Source organism: Lepus europaeus, chromosome 23 (genome assembly GCF_033115175.1).
Source record: "Lepus europaeus isolate LE1 chromosome 23, mLepTim1.pri, whole genome shotgun sequence".
Classification (NCBI taxonomy): domain Eukaryota; kingdom Metazoa; phylum Chordata; class Mammalia; order Lagomorpha; family Leporidae; genus Lepus; species Lepus europaeus.
The window spans coordinates 20,405,607-20,427,975 of record NC_084849.1 but is presented as its reverse complement, the minus strand read 5'-3'; the positions used below and the strand labels follow the sequence as shown (position 1 = coordinate 20,427,975).

At 72.3% G+C, this 22,369-nt stretch overlaps 2 protein-coding genes across 2 annotated transcripts; both read left to right on the top strand.

Moving 5' to 3' along the window:
• The first annotated feature begins 1,126 nt into the window (after window positions 1-1,126).
• Window positions 1,127-8,252, top strand: CNN2 (calponin 2). The gene is made up of 7 exons (XM_062182029.1): window positions 1,127-1,235; window positions 4,554-4,675; window positions 5,753-5,819; window positions 5,914-6,051; window positions 6,710-6,826; window positions 7,129-7,275; window positions 7,545-8,252. The coding sequence occupies exons 1-7, from the start codon at window positions 1,173-1,175 to the stop codon at window positions 7,797-7,799; spliced, it is 909 nt and encodes a 302-aa protein (XP_062038013.1). The 5' UTR covers window positions 1,127-1,172; the 3' UTR covers window positions 7,800-8,252.
• Window positions 8,253-9,604: 1,352 nt separating this feature from the next.
• On the top strand, window positions 9,605-22,369 carry ABCA7 (ATP binding cassette subfamily A member 7; the record flags this gene model as incomplete). Its single annotated transcript, XM_062182318.1, has 38 exons — window positions 9,605-9,673; window positions 9,755-9,848; window positions 9,928-10,069; window positions 10,170-10,282; window positions 10,388-10,452; window positions 10,728-10,787; window positions 10,936-11,146; window positions 11,237-11,376; window positions 11,573-11,689; window positions 11,802-11,951; window positions 12,049-12,278; window positions 12,534-12,710; window positions 13,140-13,362; window positions 13,444-13,665; window positions 13,746-13,947; window positions 14,150-14,260; window positions 14,625-14,796; window positions 14,952-15,083; window positions 15,283-15,422; window positions 15,675-15,812; window positions 15,893-16,077; window positions 16,165-16,219; window positions 16,399-16,601; window positions 16,769-16,829; window positions 17,027-17,110; window positions 17,186-17,340; window positions 17,422-17,546; window positions 17,632-17,730; window positions 17,967-18,254; window positions 18,344-18,376; window positions 18,462-18,639; window positions 18,721-18,911; window positions 18,990-19,167; window positions 19,255-19,370; window positions 19,997-20,141; window positions 21,709-21,832; window positions 22,039-22,168; window positions 22,249-22,369. Coding segments are annotated over exons 1-38 (5,376 nt in total), but the record flags the coding sequence as incomplete, so codon positions are not given.

The window sequence follows — 22,369 nt, the reverse complement described above, 5'->3', positions numbered from 1 at the left end:
GCTGATGCAGATCCTGGGGCCCGTGGGAGCCCCAGATGGAGCTCCTGGCTCCCGGCTTCAGCCTGGCCCTGCGCAGAGCGTCCCAGCCATCTGGGGGAGTGACCCAACGGAGCCGCGAAGATCTCTGCCTTGCCAATAAAATATTCAATTTTTTCCATGATCTCTGTTTTCTTCATATAAAGAAAATTTTTCCTTGAGACAAAATTCACACACAGCCGAGTTTCAAAAAAGATTCCCAACCCCCGAACGGGGGGTCTCACCTTGAAGGCAGCTGTCACCTCCTGTCACCTGGGCCCCAGCTCAGCCCCGGGGGAGCGGGGCTGGATGGGGCTGCACAGCCCCAGGGTGGGCCCTGCGGGGCGGAGAAGACATCACATCAACTTGTGTGTCCTGGACCCGCCTGTGGGGCGGCGGCGTGGTGGGAAGACCACGCGGACCCCCAGGTGCGGGTGAGAGCAGCAGGGACCCCGCCCTGCGCACTCCCCGATCTCCCTCCCTCGCGGCTGCGGGGTCGAACACCCGCACGCTCAGGGTCGCGCTGTCCGGAGAGCAAGAAACCGAGACCCCGAAGGGAAAGGGTTTGCCCGGGTGGGAGTGGGCGTGGGCGCCCCCCAGGAGAGGAAAAGACCCCAAGGGAGTCCAGCCCGCCAGGCCCGCTCCCGCCAGCCCGGGGCTGAGCCGCGGGCAGCAGGGGCGCCCGCCGATGCACGCGCGAGCGCGTGGACGTCCACGCTGTTCTGCGTCCGTGTGCCCGCTTCCCGCACAGACACCGCCCGACGAGCACCAACCGCGAGCCCGGTCTCCGTCCTGCCCCGGGGCGGCGCGGGGCTCTCGGGGGTCGCGCTCCCGGGGCGGGGGTGTCAGCGGAGCCGCCGGCGCTTCGGCCCCCGCGGCCTCGAAGGGGGCGAGGGGCCCCTCCCGGCCGCCGCTGTCCCGGGAGCGCACCCGGGCGGGGGTCGGGCGCGGCGAGGGGCGCAGGAAGTCCGCGGCCGCAGGAATTCGGCGCTGCCCGGCCTTATAAGGACAAGAGCGCTGCGGGCCAATCAGCGGCGGGGGGCGGGGCCCCGCCGCCCGCAGCCCCGCCCCCGGCACGCCCCTCGCGGGCGCCCCGCCCCCGGCACGCCGCCTCGCGCGCCCCTCCGCGTCCCGCGCGCTCGGTCCGCGCCGCCAGCATGAGCTCCACGCAGTTCAACAAGGGGCCTTCGTACGGGCTCTCGGCCGAGGTCAAGAACCGGGTGAGTGCGGGGCGCGCGCCCTGCGCTGCGGCGGCCGCGCCTCGGACCCGGGCGGGCGTCGGGGCGGCGTCTGGGAGGGGCGCCCCACCCGGCTCCTCGGGGAGCCCCGAGATTCCAGACGAGGCGGCGCCTCCCGTCCCCCGCTGGGTGGTGGTCTGGGCGCCCCCGAGCTTCCCGCACCCCTGCGGGAGCGACCCGCCCCTCCCCGCACACCTGGGCCCGGGGACCCAGACCCGGACCCGACCCCCAAAGCCGCCCAGACCCCGGACTCTGAAGCCTCCAGGCCTCGGAATGTGCGGCGCGGGTGGGGGGACCCCTGCAGCCCCCTCCTCATCCCCGCGCCGCACTTCTGCTTTTTCGGCTTCGGGACAGGAAAGGGGCGGGGCCGCGGTGCGGAGCAGGGTGTGGGCCACCCCCGCGGGACTTTCTCGACCTGTGCTAAACCTGGGGGCGCCTTCTGCCCCGCCCCCACCCGACTTCCCCGAGGGCTCCCGAGCGCGACCCTGAAATGTCTGGCAGCGTGGACAGGGCCAAGAGAGACTTTTGTAAAAACTCCGCAAGAGAGAGGGAGAGAGCTTCTGCCCGCCGGTTCACCCCCCAGGTGTCCGCTACAGCCAGGGCTGGGCGCCATCCGGGGCTCCCACGGGGGTGGCAGGGACCCCCCGCACTGGAGCCGGTCCTGCTGCTTCCCAGCGTGCATCGGTGCATCAGAGGGAGCTGGACCCGGAGTGGGCTCTGTGAGACGGGCGGGCGTGGGGCTGCTGGCCGGCGGGGAGACCCTTTTGGAGAGCCCACTATGGCTCTGGCCCGGAGAGGGGCAGGAACGGGATCCTGAGTGGGGAGGGGGAGAGAGAGATGGGGAAAGTTCGGTTCCTCCAGTGGCCTGTCCGGCTGACAGGTGGGAGGGCGTGGTCATCCTGCCCCCCCCCACTTTCCCCCTGGGGGCACCTGGGGCTGGAGCCCCACAGCACAGGCTGGGCCTGACAGGTCCCTGCCCTCCGGGAGACCCTGGGGCTCCTCGGAGCCTGCCCACCCAGGGACCAGAGGGCGGAGGAGGCCGAGCAGGGACCCGGCCGGTGGCCGGCTGCCCCATCGCACCTGGCCCTGGCTTGCACCTGGCCTGCAGCGGCGCCTCAGGACCACACAGCTTGGGCCCAGGCCAGACCCAAGGCCAGCACCCACTGGCCCCCGGCGCTCGCAGGTGGGCTGGCCCAGGACAGCGGAAGTGGGGAGAGTGCGACGCCCTCCCACCACCCCCACCGCGGTGAGGCAGCTTCCGGAGCCGGCGGCAGGGTGTGGTGAGGGGCAGGTCGACACCTGCCTGGCCGCGCTGAGGTCAGAGCAGCAGCGGCCGCCCCACAGCTCCCTGTGTCCGGCCCGCGGCCTCCCAGTTGGAAGAGCGGTGCGGCACCAGCCAGCTCGCTGGGGTCGCTCGGAGCTGGCAGCCCCGTTGCAAACCCGTTCCCCGTGGCTCCGAGCCCACGCCCTGTCCACTGTGGCAGCCGCTAGGGGCGACCCAGGGCCGCACGGAGGCAGGCCGAGGTCCGGGGCCTCTCAGCCGCTCGGCCCCGGGAACAGCTGGTCCCAATTCAGCAGGGGCGCCAGGGCACATTCCTGGCAGTTTGTGGGGAGCAGGAATGCACTGGGGGCTGAGGTGGCAGGGGGAGGGCGGCCCCGGGGAGGGGCCAGCCAGGCGCCTCTGCCAGGAGTGCTGACCCCCGGCCCCCGGGCCCCTGGAGCTGACAGTGACCCAGCCCAGCTGGACCAGGCATGCGTGGCGTCCTAGCAGCCTGCCGGCATCCAGTCCACTCAGGGCCTGAGCCCTCCGCCCGCTCTCGGGGTGGGGTTAGCCCCCCCTCGCCTTTGTCTCTGCTGTGCCACGGCCCCCCAGGGGCCTCAGCCCCAGCCCTAGGAGCAGGGGTGCACAGCCAGGAAGCAGGGAGGGGGCTCGTGCCAGGAGACCCTTCTCCAAAAGCCAAGGCTCAGGGGGCGGAAGGCATCCCTCAAGGGGGTGGGGTAGAGGGCAGCTGTGGAGTCCACGGGGTCCTGGGGTGTGGGGGCAGGAGGGAGGGGGAAGCGAGAGGGAGGCAAGAGGCCGGCGCTGTGACACAACAGGTAGAGCCGCCGCCTGCAGTGCCCGCATCCCATGTGGGCGCCGGTTCGAGTCCCAGCTGCTCCACTTCCCATCCAGCTCTCTGCTGTGGCCTGGGAGAGCAGTGGACGATGGCCCGAGTGCTGGGGCCCCTACACCCGCGTGGGAGACCCAGATGGAGCTCCTGGCTCCTGGCTTCAGATCAGTCCAGCTTCAGCTGTTGAGGCCGTTTGGGGAGTGAACCAGTGGATGAACTCTCCACCTTTCTCCCTTTGCCTGTGTCTTATTGAATAAATAAATAAATCTTAGAGAGAGAGAGAGAGTGTGAGGCAGGGTGGGGGCAGGGATCTGCAGCAGAAGCCCCCAGGGCAGCCGGCTTCTCCCCCAGCCCCCAAGCTGCACAGAGCTCCCTAAATCCCACTCTGCCGTCTCTGGTCCCTGGGTGCTAAGATGATGCCGTGGGGGTGGGCGGGGCCGGGGTGCTCCTCTGGGAGCCCACACACCCCCTGCTGGGCGGGACAGCTCCTGCAGGCAGGTTAGGGGAGGTGGGAGTTCAGGGAGACGGGGGTCCTCTCCACGCAGGGAAGCCACACCCACATCCGAGTGGGTGGGGACGCGTGTGCACCGCCCTGGAGGAGCCGGCTCGGCTGGCTCCTCCGCAGGGAGTGGGCGCTCCACTCCAGGGCCAGCACCCACGAGACCTGCACACAGAGACACACAGCCCTGGCATGCATCACGCGTGTGTGGGCACACGGGGTAAGCACGCAGCCAGGAGCAGGGGCGAGGCCTGGAGGCACCCGAGGACGTCACACCCGGGGAGAGACGCAGACACAGAGGCCACACATGTCCAGGACAGGGGACCCCACAGGGACAGGACGGGGATCTTTTCAAAAAGATGCATTTATTTGAAAGAGTTAGGGAGACACGAGAGAGAATCTTCCATCTGCTGCTTCCTGGCCACAATGGCCAGGGCTGGGCCAGGCTGAACCAGGAGCCTCTTCCAGGGGCCCGAGGACCTGGGCCACCTCCGCTGGCCCGGAGGTGGGCAGCTGGCCCGTGGGATGGAGTGTTCTGCAATTAGATGGGTTACATGTTGTCGCGAGGCTACCGAGCGCCGCTGTGCAAGTTGAGAGGGTGATGGGGGAGCAGGGGCGGGGTCCCGCGGCCGGGTTTGTGCACCGTGGCCGGGGGGGGGGGGCTGGCCTCACCGAGCGCTGCCCCCACAGCTGCTGTCCAAGTACGATGCCCAGAAGGAGGCCGAGCTGCGCAGCTGGATCGAGGGACTGACCGGCCTGTCCATCGGCCCCGACTTCCAGAAGGGTCTGAAGGATGGGGTTATCCTGTGCACGTGAGTGTGGGCCCGCCCGCCCGCTGTCCTGCGCCCGCCCGCCTGCTGCCCTACGCCCCCCGCTGGCCTGCACCCGCCCGCCCGCTGCCCTACGCCCCCCGCTGGCCTGCACCCGCCCGCACGCTGCCCTGCGCCCCTCACTGCCCTGTGCCCGCTTCTCTCTCCCTGAGCCCGTGGTGGGGGCAGGGGAATGGGGGGCTCTCACCCTTCTCCTTGTCTCCTTGCGTAGTCCGGGCTCTGACCGTGGAAGCCTCCCCCAATGCCCTTCCGCTCCTGGGGGAGGTCCCAAGTGCAGTGGTCTCTGGAGCCCGCCCCCTGCCCTGTCAGTCAGCACTCCCCCTCCTGCACCACGGAGGTTTCAGTCGAGGGGCTGCATGGGCGTCTCTTAGCCCAGCACTGGTTCAGCTCCTCACCCAGCCCCCTGCGGGTGCATCGGGGGCACCAGGGGTGGCCCAAGTGCCTGGGTCCCCGCCACCCACACAGGAGACCCGGATGGAGCTCCTGGTTCCCAGCTTTCAGCCTGGCCCTGCCCTGGCTGTGGTGGGCATTTGAGGAGTGAGCCAGCAGGTGGAAGCGTTCTCTCTCTCCTCTCGCTCGCTCGCCCTCAAGTAGAGGAATATAAATCACTTATTTGGCACAAAACCGTTTGGAAGCCCGTGCACAGCTTTCTCACGATACACATTTCCACGAACTTCCAAAGACCCCTCACACGATGGATTTCCTTTCTGCACCAAAATAAATTTATCTTTAAGAAACATTTTGACAAGCAGAAGGAGACCAGAGACCTACCAGCTGCGGCTTCACTCCCCAGATGCCTGCAACAGCCAGGGCTGGGCCAGGCGGAAGCCGGGAGCCAGGGGCTCCATCCGGGTCTCCTGTGTGGGTGGGGAAGCCGCGGCCCGGGGTCCCGTGAGTGTGCCCAGGAAAGCTGGCCTGGCCTTGGAGCCCCATCCTGGCTGACCGGGCTTCCTGTCCCGCCCCCTGCCCCGTGCCCCCCCCCCCCCGCGCCTGGCCTTGGAGCCCCATCCTGGCTGACCGGGCTTCCTGTCCCACCCCCTGCCCTGTGCCCCCCCCCAGACTCATGAACAAGCTGCAGCCGGGCTCAGTGCCCAAGATCAACCGCTCCATGCAGAACTGGCACCAGGTGGGTGCTGGCGAGTGGGGCCGGCGGGGGCCGGGTGCCCGTCTGGCCGGCGGGCGGACTGAGCCCCCTCCATGCCTGACCCCTGTATCCTCAGCTGGAGAACCTCTCCAACTTCATCAAGGCCATGGTCAGCTACGGCATGAACCCCGTGGACCTGTTCGAGGCCAACGACCTGTTCGAGAGTGGGAACCTGACGCAGGTGCAGGTGTCTCTGCTGGCGCTGGCCGGGAAGGTGAGGCCGGGAGAGCGGCGGCTAGGCGGGCGCAGACACGCGGTGCTGCCGAGGGCATGCGGCGGGCCCCGGCCACCCACAATTTGGGAGACTGGGGAGCAGAGACACCCAGAGGCCTCCCACTCGCTGGCTAACTCCCGGGTGCCCACAGTGGGCCGGGCCAAAGCCGGGAGCTGGGAGCTCCAGCCGGGGCTCCCCTGTGGCTGGCAGGACCCCAAGCACTTTCCCTGCCGCCTCCCAGCCATCAGCAGGGGCCGGGGTCAGGAGCAGAGCATGAGTGGGGGGCGTGGGTCTTGGCCCCCGGGCCACACTCCTGCCCACCTGTGAGGGTGGACGGAGTTCATGTCTGGGACCTTGGCCCTCAAGCCAGGCTGGGGCGTGGCTGGCGCGGGGCTTGGGCAGGAGGAGTAGGAGCCTGGAGGAGTGGGGAGGGGCTCTGGTGGGAGGGGCCCCTGCCCAGAGGTTCTCAGAGGCCCCCAGTGGAGGCTGGGAGACCAGGTAGGAGCCAGGGACAGGGGTCCAGGCCAGAACCAATGGCAGCGGCTTGCCCAGGGTCGCCAGGACAGGGTGTGGGTTGGGGGAGGTAATAGGAGGTAGGAGAGAAGGGGTGAGGGTCCTCGGCTGACCCTCCTTGGTCCTCCCGGCCCCCCTGCCCCAGGCCAAGACAAAGGGTCTGCACAGTGGCGTGGACATTGGGGTCAAGTACTCGGAAAAGCAGGAGCGCAACTTTGATGACGCCACCATGAAGGCCGGCCAGTGCGTCATCGGGCTGCAGGTGCGCACGGGCCCTGGCACCCAGGGCCCATGCTGGAGGGTGCACTGGGCCCCCAGCACCCAGGGCCATGGAGAGGGGGTGCACCAGGCCCCCTGGCACCCAGGGCCACAGAGCGGGGTACACCAGGCCCCCGGCACCCGGAGCCCATGCTGGGGGGTGCACCAGGGCCCCTGGGCGGTGCTGCACTGGGGCGTACAGGGAGGAGGGGGTGCTCCAGGCGCAGCCCAGGCCCTGTCAGACTCGAGGCAAGGTAGAGGGGCCTAGCAGGGGCAGCCTGCCCACTCCTGCCCACCGCCCCGCAGATGGGCACCAACAAATGCGCCAGCCAGTCGGGCATGACGGCCTACGGCACGCGGAGGCACCTGTATGACCCCAAGAACCACATCCTGCCTCCCATGGACCACTCCACCATCAGCCTGCAGATGGGCACCAACAAGTGTGCCAGCCAGGTGGGTCCGCACCATGGGGACGCAGCTCCCCCCCCCCACAGCGCCCCTCTGGGCTGGGCCAGGCTGGGGCTGGGAGCCAGGAGCTCCATCCGGGTCTCCCAGGTGGGTGGCCGGGGCTCGGGGGACTTGGGCCATCCCTGCACACAAAGCAGGCTGGGCTGGGAGCAGGCGCACCCGGCACAGCCCGGCAGGGAGGCCCCAGAGGCCTTTAGCACTGCGCAGGCACGGGCGGGGCGGGGCGGGGCCTGACGCCCCTCCTCCCTGCCCAGGTGGGCATGACGGCGCCCGGGACGCGGCGGCACATCTACGACACCAAGCTGGGCACCGACAAGTGCGACAACTCCTCCATGTCCCTGCAGATGGGCTACACGCAGGGTGCCAACCAGAGCGGCCAGGTCTTCGGCCTGGGCCGCCAGATCTACGACCCCAAGTACTGCCCGCAAGGCCCAGCGGCGGAGGGCGCTGCCCTGGGCCCCGGGGAGGCTGAGCACGCCCCCTACTGCCAGGAGGAGGCGGGCTGCTGAGGGGCCCGCGCCCCGGGGGTCTGAGCTGGCCTGTGCTTTGTGCCCAGTGCGGAGCCCTGGGCTGGGGGCAAGGGGCGGGGCCGGGACCCAAGGGGGACCGCCCCCTCCCCAAAGGTTCCGCTTTGCTGTCCTCTCTCTCCACCCGCCATCCGCTTGTGGTTTCTGTACCCACGAAGTTTCTGGCAGTTGTAACGAAAGAATCGGAAGAATTTCCTCTCGTCCGGAGGTTGGGGAAGGCTGGGGGGGAGGGGGCCTGGCGGGCAACCGGATTTCTCCAGGCCCCACACCCACCGCCCTGACCCCCACTGAGGCGAGTGTTAGAGGCGAGGCCAGACCCCTTCCCAGGGCCCCCCAGCTCCTGCCGGACCCCCGCCCGGGGCTCCTGGACCAGGGGATAATGTGAAATGCCCGCTGTGGACCAAAAGCAATAAATATCTGCATTTTTAATGAGGGCATTGAGAGCCTGGTGCTGAGGGAGTGGAGTGGGGGGCGGGGTCGCCTCCCTCCGGGCCTTAGGGATGGGGCCAGGGCCGAGGTCAGTGTGGGCAGAGAGGTGGGGGCCGGCCCGCTGAAGACCCCACCCCGGGCCGCCGCTGCCTCCCCACAGACCCCACCCCCAGCCCAGGCCTTGCCAGGCCCGCGGGGCCCACGGTCCAAAGCGGGAAACAGAGCCAGAGGTTGTTCTCAAAGTGGGGGTCACCACTGAGCCCCGAGACCCTGTTCTAGGGGCCCGGCTTGGGGCACCGGGCCCGGCCGCGGGGTCCGTGAGCGGATGGAAGACGAATCTGTGGGGCGGCGCGAAGGGACTCGTGGGCCAACACGACAGGGGGCGCTGTGGAACTGCGGGCGTAGGACAGCCCAGGCAGTGTCCGTGGGGCCAGCGGGACGCGCGGGCCCTTTAAAAAACCCGGCTGGGAGCGCCCCGCTCTGGTCCCGCCTTCTCCCTCGGCGCTCGCGGCTCCGACTGGGCCGGCCTTTGAGTGGCGGGCAGAACGACCAATAGCAGTGGGTAGGGGCAAGGGCGCGGCCAGGTGCGTCCGCCGGGGCCGGGATGCTAGGGCCGGTCGGCGGCCGGGGCGCGGCGCCGGCGGGGGTCTCCTCTTAAAGGGGCCGCGCTGCCTGGCGCTGTCGGGCCGGAAAGGTGAGAGAGCTGGAGCGGGGAGAAGGCGCGGGACACGAGCATGCGGGGCGCGGTTGGGGGGGAGGCAGGGTCCTCCGAGCACTGCGGGTGCTGAGCGAGCCCCGACTACCCCCGGTGCGCGCTGGGCCGCGGCCAAATGGACCGAGTTCTCCAGCGGGGGATGCGCGCCGGCGGCCACCTGCGACCCCTCAGCCCGCCGCCCCCGCCCCGGTGAGCGGGAGCCCCGGCGCGGGGTCCCCGTCGCCCCCGGCGGCCCCGCTCTCCGTTCCCTGCGGACGGCGCCCGCCCTCTCCGTGGCTCTGCCGAGCCGGGCGCCCCCCGGGGACCTCAGCTTCCACTTCCGTAGCCCGGCGTGTGCAGCGCCCCGCACTGCGGACACCGGGGGTCCAGCGCGGTGCGGCTCGGGGCGGGGCCGGCGAGGGGCTCGGCCGGTGAGCGACAGCCCTGGCAGCCAGTGAGCAGCGAGAGCTGCTCCGGGCGCGGCTCCCATTGGTCTGCCCCACCCTGGGGGCGGGCCTTCGAGGAGCTCCTTACTGTTGGCCCTGCTCCCTGGAACCCGGGGCGCGCTGCGATGCGGGGCCGAGGTCCGAGGGGGCCGGGGTGTTGCCCGCAGCCGCACAGCGCGTCCTCGGCCTGACCCTCCGTGCCGTCCGCGTCCAGGCCCACCATGGCCTTCTGGGCGCAGCTGCGGCTGCTGCTGTGGAAGAACCTCCTGTACCGCAGGAGACAGCCGGTAACGCCCGGGCGGGGGCGGGGGCCCGGGGCGGCAGGCGCGCCCCCAGGGCCTCGGGCCTCACCCGGCTGCGCCCGCCAGGTGCAGCTCCTGGTGGAGGTGCTGTGGCCGCTCTTCCTCTTCTTCATCCTGGTGGCCGTGCGCCACTCGCACCCTGCGCTGGAGCACCACGAATGTGAGCCCGGGCCCTGAGTGCGGGCGGGGGCAGGGGCGGGCAGCCAGCGGGTCACCGTGCACAGCCACCTCTCTCCCAGGCCACTTCGCCAACAAGCCGCTGCCGTCGGCGGGCACCGTGCCCTGGCTGCAGGGCCTGCTGTGCACCCTGAACAACACCTGCTTCCCCCGGCCGACGCCCGGCGAGCAGCCCGGACGCCTGGACAACTTCAACGACTCCCTGTGAGCCCCGGCGGACAGGGACGCCGCCAGCCAGGCGCCCCCGGGGTAGGGGGCGGCAACGGCCGCCCGAGCCCCCACCTCCTGCCCGCTCCATCCCCAGGGTCTCTCGGCTGCTGGCCGACATTCACGCAGTGCTGGGGGGGCCCAGTGCCCGCCGGACGCTGGCTGGCCTGGGGAAGCTGATGCCGGTGCTGAGGGCGGCCGGCAGCCAAGGTGAGGGGGCCGGGGTCCCCCAGCAGGTGCGGCCCTGGCCCAGTGGGAGTGAGGGTCTCGGGCCAGGGCTCTCCCAACCCCATGCCGCCACGTTGCCTCCTGCAGCCCGATTTCTGTCCCAGGAGCGACCTTCACCGGCCACTCAGCTGCTGGGGACACTGCTGCCCGGGGTGAGCCGGGTGGGGCGGGGCCGGGCTGACCCTCTGGGGTGATTCCAGCCTCCAGGCCTGTGCTTGGCTGTCCCCGGCACCTGCTGTGACGTCCCTCGTCCTGCCCGTCCTTCCCGTGCCTGGTGAAGACTCCCTGCGGGGTCTCCGAGCCCCCCTTTCTCTGGTTGTATAACGGGGGCCTGGATGGTTTGGGCCTCCTGGGCAGGTGGCAGAGCACTTGACCCCAGTGAGTGCTGAGTCAAGGTCACTGTCACCCTCGTCGTCTCTCTCCCCAGACACCTCTAGTGTCCACACTGGGCAGCTTTGTGGAGGCTGCTGAGGACCTGGCCCAGGAGGTGAGAGGCCCCCACCCATGGGGCGCGGGAAGGAGGCGATGGGCAGCCCTGGGCACCCGCCCGGGAGGTTTCCAGGACAGCCGGACAGGGAGGGAGCGAGAGGCGCCCACGGCGGGGACTGCAGCGCCCTCTGCTGGCCTCCCTCCAGCTGCGGTCGCTGTCCAGCCTGGCGGAGCTGCGGGCGCTGCTGCAGAGACCCCGAGGCACGGGCAGCCCCCTGGAGCTGGTATGGGAAACCCTGTGCAGTGCGCCGGGCTCCAGCAGCCCGGCCGGCCTCTCCCTCAACTGGTTCGAAGCCGGGGACCTGAAGGAGTTTGTGGGGTCGGAGCCGGTGCCAGCCCTGCCTGTCGGCAGCCTGAGTGAGTGCCCGGCCCAAAGGGGGTTCCACCGCGGGGTGGGGCGGTGGGCGTCGGCGTGCAGCCTCATGGCACCCCCCCGCGCGCGCCCAGGCCCCACCTGCGTGGAGCTGCTGGGGGCTCCGGAGGACCGGCCCCTGTCCCGCCTGCTCTGGAGGTTCCTGAAGCCGCTCCTGCACGGGAAGCTGCTGTTCACGCCTGACACGAACTTCACCCGGCAGCTCATGGCCCAGGTGAGGGGGCGCCGGGTGCAGCGGGGCAGGCCGGGGCCGGGAGGGGGAGGCGGCCAGAGTGGGCGGTGCCTCCCTGAGCAGTGGGCGGGGCCGGGGGCGGTGGCCGGAGTGGGCGGCGCCTCCCTAGCAGTGGGCCGGGCCGGGGGCGGGGCAGGGAGGGCGGTGGCCGGAGTGGGCAGCGCTCGCTCCCCCGCAGGTGAACCAGACCTTTCAGGAGCTAGCCATGCTGAGGGACCTGCCCGAAGCCTGGAGGACGCTGGGCCCCCAAATCTTCGCTTTCATGAATGACAGCGCGAACATGGCCGTGCTGCAGGTGAGGCCGGGGCTGGCTCCACGTGGGGGAGGGGGCAGCCGTGAAGGTAGCAGCAGGCCCCGCGGCAGGCAGGGGCCCAGCCAGACCCCCACCTTCACCCGCGGCCCCGCAGAGGCTCCTGCGAATGCGGGACAAAGGCAGGAGGCCGGAGCAGGCCGAGGCCCTCAGCGCCTTCCTGGACCCCAGCCTGGGCGGCTACAGCTGGCGGACGGCGCACGCAGACCTGGATCGCCTGATGGACGGACTGGGCCGAGTGATGGAGGTGTGGGCCCAGGGGGCGGACCCGGCGGGACCGAGGGGCGGGCAGAGCCCAGAGCTGCGGACTCAGGCTCCTGCCCCGCCCCCACGCCCCTCCGCAGTGCGTGTCCCTGGACAAGCTGGAGGCCCTGCCCTCCGAAGCTGCCCTGGAGGTCCGGGCGCTGCAGCTGCTGGCCGAGCACCGCTTCTGGGCGGGCGTGGTCTTCCTGGGGCCCGAGGACCCCCTGGACCCCACGGAGCTCCCAGCTCCAGGCCTGGGGCCCGGCCACGTGCGTCTCAAGATCCGCATGGACATCGATGAGGTCACGAGGACCAATAAGATCCGGGACAGGTGGGGGCGGGCGGACGTGGGCGGGACACGGACAGACAGAAACGGGGCGGTGCGATGGTGGCAGGCTGGGTGGGGCCCAGGGCACCTAAGACCAGGTTGGGTCCGTGATGGGCGGGGGTCTCGGTACGTGGGGGCGTGGCCCAGGGCCTGGGGTGAGAAGGGCGTGGGCTCAGGCTGAGGGCTGTGGGGGCGGAGCCAAGTGCTTAAAAGAGCCGCTGCGAGGGCTGCGATGTCTCCAGCCGGACCCTCCCGTAGGTTTTGGGACCCCGGCCCGGCGGCGGACCCCCTGACCGACCTGCGCTACGTGTGGGGCGGCTTCGTGTACCTGCAGGACCTGCTGGAGCGCGCGGCCGTGCGCGTGCTCAGCGGTGCCGCCCCCCGCGCCGGCTTCCACCTGCAGCAGATGCCGTACCCCTGCTACGTGGACGACATGTGAGCGCCCCCGCAGCTCTGAGCGAGGAGTCGGGGTCCCGGGGGAGGGCAGGGTCTCGGGGCACGGGGAGCGCGCGGCCGTGCGCCGGGTTACACCTGCGCGGCAGAGGCCGTACCCATGCTACATGGACGACGTGGGAGCGCCCCCCCCCCCCGCGGCTCTGAGCGGGGCGCCGCGAGGGGTCGGGGTCCCAAGGAGGGCAGGGTCTCGGGGCACGGGGAGCGCGCGGCCGTCCGCGTACTCAGCGGCGCCGCCCCCAGCGCTGGGTTCCACCTGCGGCAGAGGCCGTACCCCTGCTACGTGGACGCCCCCGCGGCTCTGAGCGGGGCGCCGCGAGGGGTCGGGGCCCCCGGGGAGGGAGGGCAGCGTCCGGGGCGCCCCAGGCCAGGTCGGGAGCCAGCCCGCGCGCCGCGCCATCTGCGCCCCAGGTTCCTGCGCGTGCTGAGCCGCTCCTTGCCGCTGTTCCTGACGCTGGCCTGGATCTACTCGGTGGCGCTGACCGTGAAGGCCGTGGTGCGGGAGAAGGAGACGCGGCTGCGGGACACCATGCGCGCCATGGGGCTGGGGCGCGCCGTGCTCTGGCTCGCCTGGCTCCTCAGCAGCCTGGGGCCCTTCCTGCTCAGCGCCGCGCTGCTGGTACTGGTGCTCAAGGTGCGCGCCCGGCCGGCCCGCGCCCGCGGCCCTCGGAGCGCCCGGCCCCGCGCTGACCGCCGCGCCCCGCCCGCCCCGCAGCGGGGGGACATCCTCCCCTACAGCCACCCCGGCGTGCTCTTCCTGTTCCTGGCGGCCTTCGCCGTGGCCACGGTGGCCCAGAGCTTCCTGCTCAGCGCCTTCTTCTCGCGGGCCAACCTGGCGGCCGCCTGCGGGGGCCTGGCCTACTTCGCCCTCTACCTGCCCTACGTGCTGTGCGTGGCCTGGCGGGACCAGCTGCCTGCGGGGGCCCGCGTGGCCGCGGTGAGGGCTCCGGGCGCCTGGGGCTGGGGCTGGGCCGGCAGGGCCCTCGGCCGCCCCTGACCCCCGCGCTCGCGCCCTAGAGCCTGCTGTCGCCCGTGGCCTTCGGCTTCGGCTGCGAGAGCCTGGCGCTGCTGGAGGAGCAGGGCGAGGGCGCCCAGTGGGACAACCTGGGCAGCGGGCCGGCGGCCGACGTCTTCAGCCTGGCCCAGGTCTCCGGCCTGCTGCTGCTGGACGCCCTGCTCTACGGCCTGGCCACCTGGTACCTGGAGGCCGTGTGCCCAGGTGGGCCGGCTCACCACGCCGGGAGGGGCGGGGCCTCTGGGCTGGGTGGTGCTGGCCCCGGGAGGGGCGGGGCCTCCGGAGCCCCTGAGACCTGGAGAAGGCGGGGCTTCCCGCATTGGATGGACAGGGCTCGGGGAGGGTTCCTGCCGTGTGGCCGAGCCCACACCGACGGCTCAAGCACAGGTGGCCGCTCTTCCCCCAGGCCAGTACGGCATCCCTGAGCCATGGAACTTTCCCTTCCGGAGGAGCTACTGGTGTGGGCCGGGGCCCCCTAAGGGTCCTGCCCCACCCCCTGCCCCGCAGGACCCGAAAGGTGAGGCTGCAGCTGCTTCCCACTGCACCCCCAGCCTCCCTCGAAAACCAGGCTATGCAGACCCCAGCCCCCGGCCCAATGCTGCCACCTCCAGGGTGCCCCCAGCCCCATAGCCCCTGTCGCCCCCGGAGCCCCGAGCCCCCAGCCCCTGTCACCTCTGTCACCCCAGAGCCCTGAGCCCCAGCCCCTGTCACCTCTGTCACCCCCGGAGCCCTGAGCCCCAGCCCCTGTCACCTCTGTAGCCCCCAGAGCCCCGAGCCCCAGCCCCTGTCACCTCTGTCGCCCCGGAGCCCCGAGCCCCCAGCCCCCCTCCCGAAGGCCAGCGTCAGGGTCTGGGCGGGGCCGAGCCTGTGTCTCTCTGCAGTGCTGGTGGAGGAGGCGCCACCCGGCCTGCACCCCGGGGTCTCCCTGCGGGGGCTGGAGAAGCGCTTTCCCGGCAGCCCGCAGCCAGCCCTGCGGGGCCTCAGCCTGGATTTCTACGAGGGCCACATCACCGCCTTCCTGGGCCACAACGGGGCCGGCAAGACGACCACGCTGTGAGCAAGGGCCCTGCCCGCCCTCCCCTGGGCCCAGCCTCTCCCTCTGTCCCGTGGGGGCAGGGCACACAGAGGGCAGGGGGCTTTGCCTGTGGGGGCGTGCATACAGCAGGTGCTCAGTTCGAGTGGATGCCTCCTCTGTGCCCCCCCCCCAGGTCCATCCTGAGCGGCCTCTTCCCACCCAGCGGGGGCTCGGCCTTCGTCCTGGGCCACGATGTCCGGTTTGACATGGCAGCCGTCCGGCCCCACCTGGGCGTGTGCCCCCAGCACAACGTGCTCTTCGACCTGTGCGTCCCCGGGCTGGCTGGCAGGCGGGGGACGGACGGGCGGGGGGACAGGTGGGGAGGTGGGTGGGACAGACTGGGGGGTAGGGGGCAGGTGGGGGGGCGGGTGAGCGGGGCGACAGTTGGGTAGGCAGGCAGGGGGGGCGGCCCCAGGGCCCTGCCCACCATGGTAGCTGCTTTATCTCGTCACCCATGGCCGCAGGCTGACGGTGGACGAGCACATGTGGTTCTATGGGCGGCTGAAAGGTCTGAGTGCAGCTGCCGTGGGCCCCGAGCAGGACCGGCTGCTGCAGGACGTGGGGCTCGTCCCCAAGCGGGGTGCGCAGACCCGGCACCTCTCGGGTGGGTGGCTCACGGGGCCACCTCCGTGGGGGAGGGGGCGGGGTGGTGGGAAGCGGGGGTGGGGGGAGGAGATGGGGGCCCACGGGGAGAGCCGGCATATGGGGGCAGCCCCACCCACAGGTAGGGACGGAGAGGGGGGCTGCCCTGCCTTCGGGTGGGGGAGGGGCAGAGGCAGCCCGGCCTACAGGTGGGGGACAGGGAGTGGGGCAGCGAGCATGGGGTGCTCCACTGAGCGCCCCGCCTGCCACCCAGGCGGGATGCAGAGGAAGCTGTCCGTGGCCATCGCCTTCGTGGGCGGCCCCCACGTGGTCATCCTGGATGAGCCCACGGCCGGCGTGGACCCCGCTTCCCGCCGTGGCATCTGGGAGCTGCTGCTCAAATACCGCGAAGGTGAGGGCGTGCGGGGCGGGGGGGTGTCTGAGCCAGCGGCGCGGGGGCCTGACGGCGTGCGGGGGGGCTTCCCTGCCCAGGCCGCACCCTCATCCTGTCCACACACCACCTGGACGAGGCGGAGCTCCTGGGAGACCGCGTGGCCGTGGTGGCCGGGGGCCGGCTGTGCTGCTGCGGGTCCCCACTGTTCCTGCGTCGCCACCTGGGCTCCGGATACTACCTGACGCTGGCCAAGAGGCCGCCTCCCCTGACCGCCTCTGAGAAGGTAAGGGCTGGAGCCACCCCGGGGCCCCTGACCCCCAGGCGCTGTCCAGCCCCGTGGCCGTGCCAGCCGGTACCCTTCTGTCCACAGGGTGGCGCTGATGTGCAGCATAGCCGGGAGCCGGGCGGCCAGGGAGCCACCGCGGGTGAGGGCTGACCCTGGCTGTCCCCTACCCTGGCCAAAACCCTGACCTCTGACCCCGGGCCTGCCTGCAGGACAGACCCCCTGTGGATTCCCCAAGCTCCCTCCCCAGCAGGTGGGGGGACAGGGCTGGGCGGTGCCGAGCGGATCTGGGGTTCCTGACGCACAGTGACGTCCACGCAGGCGCAGCCCAGCTCCTGGCCCTGGTGCGGCGCTGGGTGCCCGGTGCCCGGCTCGTGGAGGAGCTGCCGCACGAGCTGGTGCTGGCGCTGCCCTACGCGGGCGCCCAGGACGGCAGCTTCGTCCGGCTGTTCCAGGAGCTGGATCAGCAGCTGGGGGAGCTGGATCTCACCGGCTACGGGATTTCCGACACCAGCCTCGAGGAGGTGCGGGCTGGGTGGGCTGCCCGGAGGAGGTGGACACGAGTTGGCTGACGGACAGCAGGGGCGTCTCTGGGCGCGTGGAGGCAGAGCCTATGATGGAAGGCCCCCGGGGGTCCACAGTGCGTGCGAGGGGCGGGTGCCCGGCCTGAGCCCCCGCCTCGCCTCCCTAGATCTTCCTGAAGGTGGTGGAGCAGTGTGCTGCGGACAGAGACACAGACCCAGACTGGGAGGGTACAGCGGGAGCTTCCCGACCCCTGCCCCTGCCCCTGACCTGGCCCTGCCCCTGACCTAGCCCCTGACCTGGCCCCTGACCCGGCCCCGGCCCCTGCTCTGCCAACTCCTGGTCCGGGTTAAGCCCAGCCCCAAGCGTAGCTCCGCCCCCGCCGGCCACGCCCCCTGCCTTTGACCCGCCCCCGATGCGGCTGCAGGTGGCCGATCCCCAGCCGGCCCGGAGCTGCGCCAGGGGCTCAGGATTCTGCCGGAGGAGCCGGCCCTGGAGAACGGGGAGCCGGGTGAGAGTCCCCACACCCCCGCGGCCCCTCCCCGCGTGCCCCCTGCCCCGCCACTGACCCTCTGGTTCCCCGCAGCCGGGTCAGCCCCGGAGACCTGGGCCCTGCACGGCGCCGAGCCAGGCCGCGCGGGCCAGGTGCGGGGCTGGGCGCTGACCCGCCAGCAGCTCCGGGCCCTGCTGCTCAAGCGCTTCCTGCTGGCCCGCCGCAGCCGCAGGGGCCTGTTCGCCCAGGTGAGGGGCCGGCCCGGGAGCGGGCGCGGGGCGGCGCCGGCCTGCGGGGAGGCGGCCGGAGCTGACAGGCGGCTCCCCCAGATGGTGCTGCCCGCCCTCTTCGTGGGCCTCGCGCTGGTGTTCAGCCGCATCGTGCCTCCCGCCGGGCACTACCCGGCCCTGCAGCTCAGTCCGGCCATGTACGGGGCCCAGGTGTCCTTCTTCAGGTGGGTGCAGGGGCCTGGGCCTGGGGCAGGGAGGGCTGGGGGCTTGCGGGCACAGCGCTGACCCTGCGCGCCTGCACATGCGCAGTGAGGATGCGCCAGGGGACCCGGGCAGGGCCCACCTGCTGGAGATGCTGCTTGCCGAGGCGGGGCTGCAGGAGCCGGAGCTGCACAACACCTCCCACCGGTGAGCGCCGGCCCCGCCTCGGCCCCGCCCAGCCTCTGCCTGGCCCCGCCCCACCCCTGCCCTAGCTCCACCCCAGTCCCTGTCCCTCCCCAGCCCCGCCCCCTGTCCGGCCCCGCCCCAGCCCCGCTCCTGCCCCTCTCTGGCCTCATCTGGGCTCTGGCCAGCGACCGCAGGGGGCACCGGGCGTGCTCCCCGAGCCTGCCTGGGAGCCCAGAGCCCCCGCACTGACCCTGCAGGCTGCCCGAGTGCTCGTCACCCCTGGCTTGCCAGTTCTTGGTGCCCGAGGTTCCTGCCAACGTGGCCGAGGCCTTGGCCGTCGGGAACTGGACCCCGGAGTTCCCGTCCCCCGCCTGCCAGTGCAGCCGGCCCGGCGCCCGGCGCCTGCTCCCCGACTGCCCGGCTGCAGCCGGCGGCCCCCCGCCTCCGCAGGCGGTGGGCAGCTCGGGGGAGGTGGTGCAGAACCTGACCGGCCGGAACGTGGCCGACTTCCTGGTGAAGACCTACGCGGGGCTGGTGCGCAAGGGGTGAGCTGCGCGGCCCTGGGGCCCTCGGCAGGGCAGGGTCTGCGCCCCCCCTCACGCCCCCTCTCCTGTCTCCACCCGGTCCCTTGCAGGCTGAAGACCAAGAAGTGGGTGGACGAGGTCAGGTGAGGCGGGGCCTCTGCACCGGTCAGGCATGCTGGGTCTGCCCACGGGAGCACGCCCCACGGTCACTCCGCCTCTGCCCCGCAGGTACGGGGGCTTCTCGCTGGGGGGCCGAGACTCCAGCCTGCCCTCGGGGCGCGAGGTGGGCCGCACGGTGCAGGAGCTCCGTGCACTGCTCAGCCCCGCCCCTGGCGGGGCTCTGGACCACGTCCTCAACAACCTCACGGCCTGGGCGGGCGGCCTGGACGCCTGGGACAGCATCAAGGTGGGAGCCAGGGCAGCAGGGCCGGCAGCTGCCCATGGCCAGCTCCATGCCCTGACCTCAGGCTCGCTCGGCCCTGCGCAGATCTGGTTCAACAACAAGGGTTGGCACGCCATGGTGGCCTTTCTCAACCGGGCCAACAACGCGCTGCTCCAGGCCCGCCTGCCGCCCGGCCCAGCCCGCCGCGCCCACCGCATCACCACGCTCAACCACCCCATCACCACGCTCAACCAACCCCTGAACCTCACCAAGGAGCAGCTGTCCGAGGCTGCGCTGTGAGTGCCTGCCCGTGCGCCCGCTGCGCCCGGCCTGGCCGCCCCCGGCCCGCCGTGCCCACTCTGCCCTCCCCCCAGGATGGCCTCCTCCACGGACGTCCTCGTGTCCATCTGCGTGGTCTTCGCCATGTCCTTCGTCCCGGCCAGCTTCACCCTGGTCCTCATCGAGGAGCGGGTCAGCCAGGCCACGCACCTGCAGCTCGTGGCGGGCCTGCCGCCCACCCTGTACTGGCTCAGCAACTTCCTCTGGGACATGGTGTGTGGGGCCCGGCCCCCTCTGGCCGGGGGCGCGTCCGGGGGGGTCGGGGATGGCAGGGGGTGACCGCTGTCCCCCCCCCCGCAGTGTAATTACCTGTTGCCGGCGGGCAGTGTGGTGCTCATCTTCCTGGCCTTCCAGCCGAGGGCCTACGTGGCCCCCGCCAACCTGCCCGCGCTGCTGTCCCTGCTGCTGCTGTACGGGTGAGACCCCCACCCCCACCCTCCGGCGCCCTGACGCCCCCACCTGCCCGCGCTGCTGTAGGGTGAGACCCCCACCCCCACCCTCCGGCGCCCTGACGCCCCCACCTGACTGCGCTGCTGTAGGGTGAGACCCCCCACCCCCACCCTCCGGCACCCTGACGCCCCCACCTGACCACGCTGCTGTACGGGTGAGACCCCCACCCCCACCCTCCGGCGCCCTGACGCCCCCACCTGACCACGCTGCTGTACGGGTGAGACCCCCACCCCCACCCTCCGGCGCCCTGACGCCCCCACCTGACCACGCTGCTGTAGGGTGAGACCCCCACGCCGACCCTGTAGCGCACCCTGACCCCCTCCACCTGCCCGCGCTGCTGTCCCTGCTGCTGTACGGGTGAGACCTCGCCCCCGCCCCCCACCCTCTGGTGTCCTGACCCCCCCCCGCCCGCACTCCTGTCCCTGCTGCACTGTATGGGTGAGACCCCGACCCCCACCCTCCTGGTTCCCCCCGCTGCCCACTGCTGGGGGGGATGGACGCCCCGTGGAGAGGGCGTACGGCCTCCGAGGGTCGCGGCGCAGGCGGGAAGGGCGCTCCGGGCCCCCGTGACGCCCCGCCGCCGCCCCCGCAGCTGGTCCATCACTCCGCTCATGTACCCGGCCTCCTTCTTCTTCTCCGTGCCCAGCACGGCCTACGTGGTGCTCACCTGCGTCAACCTCTTCATCGGCATCAACGGCAGCATGGCCACCTTCGTGCTGGAGCTCCTCTCTGATCCGGTGGGCGGGGCGGGGCGGGGCGGGGCCAGGGTGGAGGGGGGGGCGAGGCTGGAGCAGGGGCGGGGCGGGTCGGGGGTGGGGCCAGGACTGGAGCTCCTCTTTGATCCGGTGGGCGGGGCGGGGCGGGGCGGGGCCAGGGTGGAGCGGGGGGGGGGGGGCGGCGAGGCTGGAGCAGGGGCGGGGTGGGGCGGGGCTGGGGCCAGGACTGGAGCTCTTCTCAGACCCGGTGGGCAGGGCAGGGCGGGGTCAGGGCTGGAGGGGGGGGCGAGGCTGGAGCAGGGGCGGGGTGGGGCGGGGGTGGGGCCAGGACTGGAGCTCTTCTCAGACCCGGTGGGCGGGGCGGGGCGGGGCCAGGGCTGGAGGGGGGGCGAGGCTGGAGCAGGGGCGGGGTGGGGCGGGGGTGGGGCCAGGACTGAGCTCTTCTCAGACCCGGTGGGCGGGGCAGGGCGGGGTCAGGGCTGGGGGGGGCGAGGCTGGAGCAGGGGCGGGGTGGGGCCAGGACTGGAGCTCTTCTCAGACCCGGTGGGCGGGGCGGGGCGGGGCCAGGGCTGGAGGGGGGCGAGGCTGGAGCAGGGGCGGGGTGGGGCGGGGGTGGGGCCAGGACTGGAGCTCTTCTCAGACCCGGTGGGCGGGGCAGGGCGGGGTCAGGGCTGGGGGGGGCGAGGCTGGAGCAGGGGCGGGGTGGGGCGGGGCTGGGGCCAGGACTGGAGCTCTTCTCAGACCCGGTGGGCGGGGCGGGGCGGGGCCAGGGCTGGAGGGGGGCGAGGCTGGAGCAGGGGCGGGGTGGGCGGGGGTGGGGCCAGGACTGGAGCTCTTCTGGACCCGGTGGGCGGGGCGGGGCGGGGCCAGGGCTGGAGGGGGGGCGAGGCTGGAGCAGGGGCGGGGTGGGGCGGGGGTGGGGCCAGGACTGAGCTCTTCTCAGACCCGGTGGGCGGGGCGGGGCGGGGCGGGGCCAGGGCTGGAGGGGGGCGAGGCTGGAGCAGGGGCGGGGTGGGGCGGGGGTGGGGCCAGGACTGGAGCTCTTCTCAGACCCGGTGGGCGGGGCAGGGCGGGGTCAGGGCTGGAGGGGGGCGAGGCTGGAGCAGGGGCGGGGTGGGGCGGGGGTGGGGCCAGGACTGGAGCTCTTCTCAGACCCGGTGGGCGGGGCAGGGCGGGGTCAGGGCTGGGGGGGGCGAGGCTGGAGCAGGGGCGGGGTGGGGCGGGGGTGGGGCCAGGACTGGAGCTCTTCTCAGACCCGGTGGGCGGGGCGGGGCGGGGCCAGGGCTGGAGGGGGGCGAGGCTGGAGCAGGGGCGGGGTGGGCGGGGGTGGGGCCAGGACTGGAGCTCTTCTGGACCCGGTGGGCGGGGCGGGGCGGGGCCAGGGCTGGACGGGGGGGGGGGCGAGGCTGGAGCACGGGCGGGGCGGGGCCTGGGCGGGGCCAGGGCTGGAGTGCTTCTCGGACCCAGTGGGCGGGGCGGGGGCGGGGCTGGAGCTCTTCTCCAATCCAGTAGGGTGGGGCGAGGCTGGAGAGGGGGCGGGGCCGGGCATCAGCCCCGCCCCTGACTGCCCCCCTCTGCCGTCCCCCAGAAGCTGCAGGAGGTGAGCCGGGTCCTGAAGCGCGTCTTCCTCATCTTCCCCCACTTCTGCCTGGGCCGCGGGCTCATCGACATGGTGCAGCACCAGGCCCTGGCTGACGCCTTCCAGCGCCTGGGTGAGAGCGGCTGGGGACCACCCTGGAGGGGAGGCACAGCCCCGGGGCAGACAGCCAGGTGCAGACAGAGCGCTACAGGCCAGGAGCTAACTCTGCTCTGGATCGGATCCCAAGAGGTCTAAGGCCCTGAGTGAGGGAGGGGAATCCAGGGTGACCCGGAGAGGCCTCGCTTCCCCCAGCACACCGCCCTCCCCCCTGCCCTGCAGGGCACAGGCAGCTCCAGTCTCCGCTGCGCTGGGCGGTGGTCGGCAAGAACCTCCTGGCCATGGCGGTGCAGGGGCCCATCTTCCTCCTCGTCACACTGCTGCTGCAGCATCGCCGCCGCCTCCTGCCACGGTCAGTGTCAGCGGTCAGTGGAGGCCACGCGGCGGGCGGCGGGCCGGGGGGCTGGGGCCCACTCGCGTCTCTGTCCCCAGGCCCTCGCTGAGGCTGCTGCCAGCCCTGGGGCAGGAGGACGAGGACGTGGCCCGCGAGAGGGAGCGGGTGGCCCAAGGGGCCACGCAGGGGGATGTGCTGGTGCTGAGGGACTTGACCAAG

Excerpts from the sequence above, each read along its gene's own strand:
- CNN2 (XM_062182029.1), top strand. The coding sequence starts at position 1,173 with ATGAGCTCCACGCAGTTCAACAAGGGGCCTTCGTACGGGCTCTCGGCC. Across the intron at positions 4,676-5,752 it reads GATGGGGTTATCCTGTGCAC|ACTCATGAACAAGCTGCAGC; the intron begins GTGAGTGTGGGC and ends GCCCCCCCCCAG. Across the intron at positions 7,276-7,544 it reads CCAACAAGTGTGCCAGCCAG|GTGGGCATGACGGCGCCCGG; the intron begins GTGGGTCCGCAC and ends CTCCCTGCCCAG.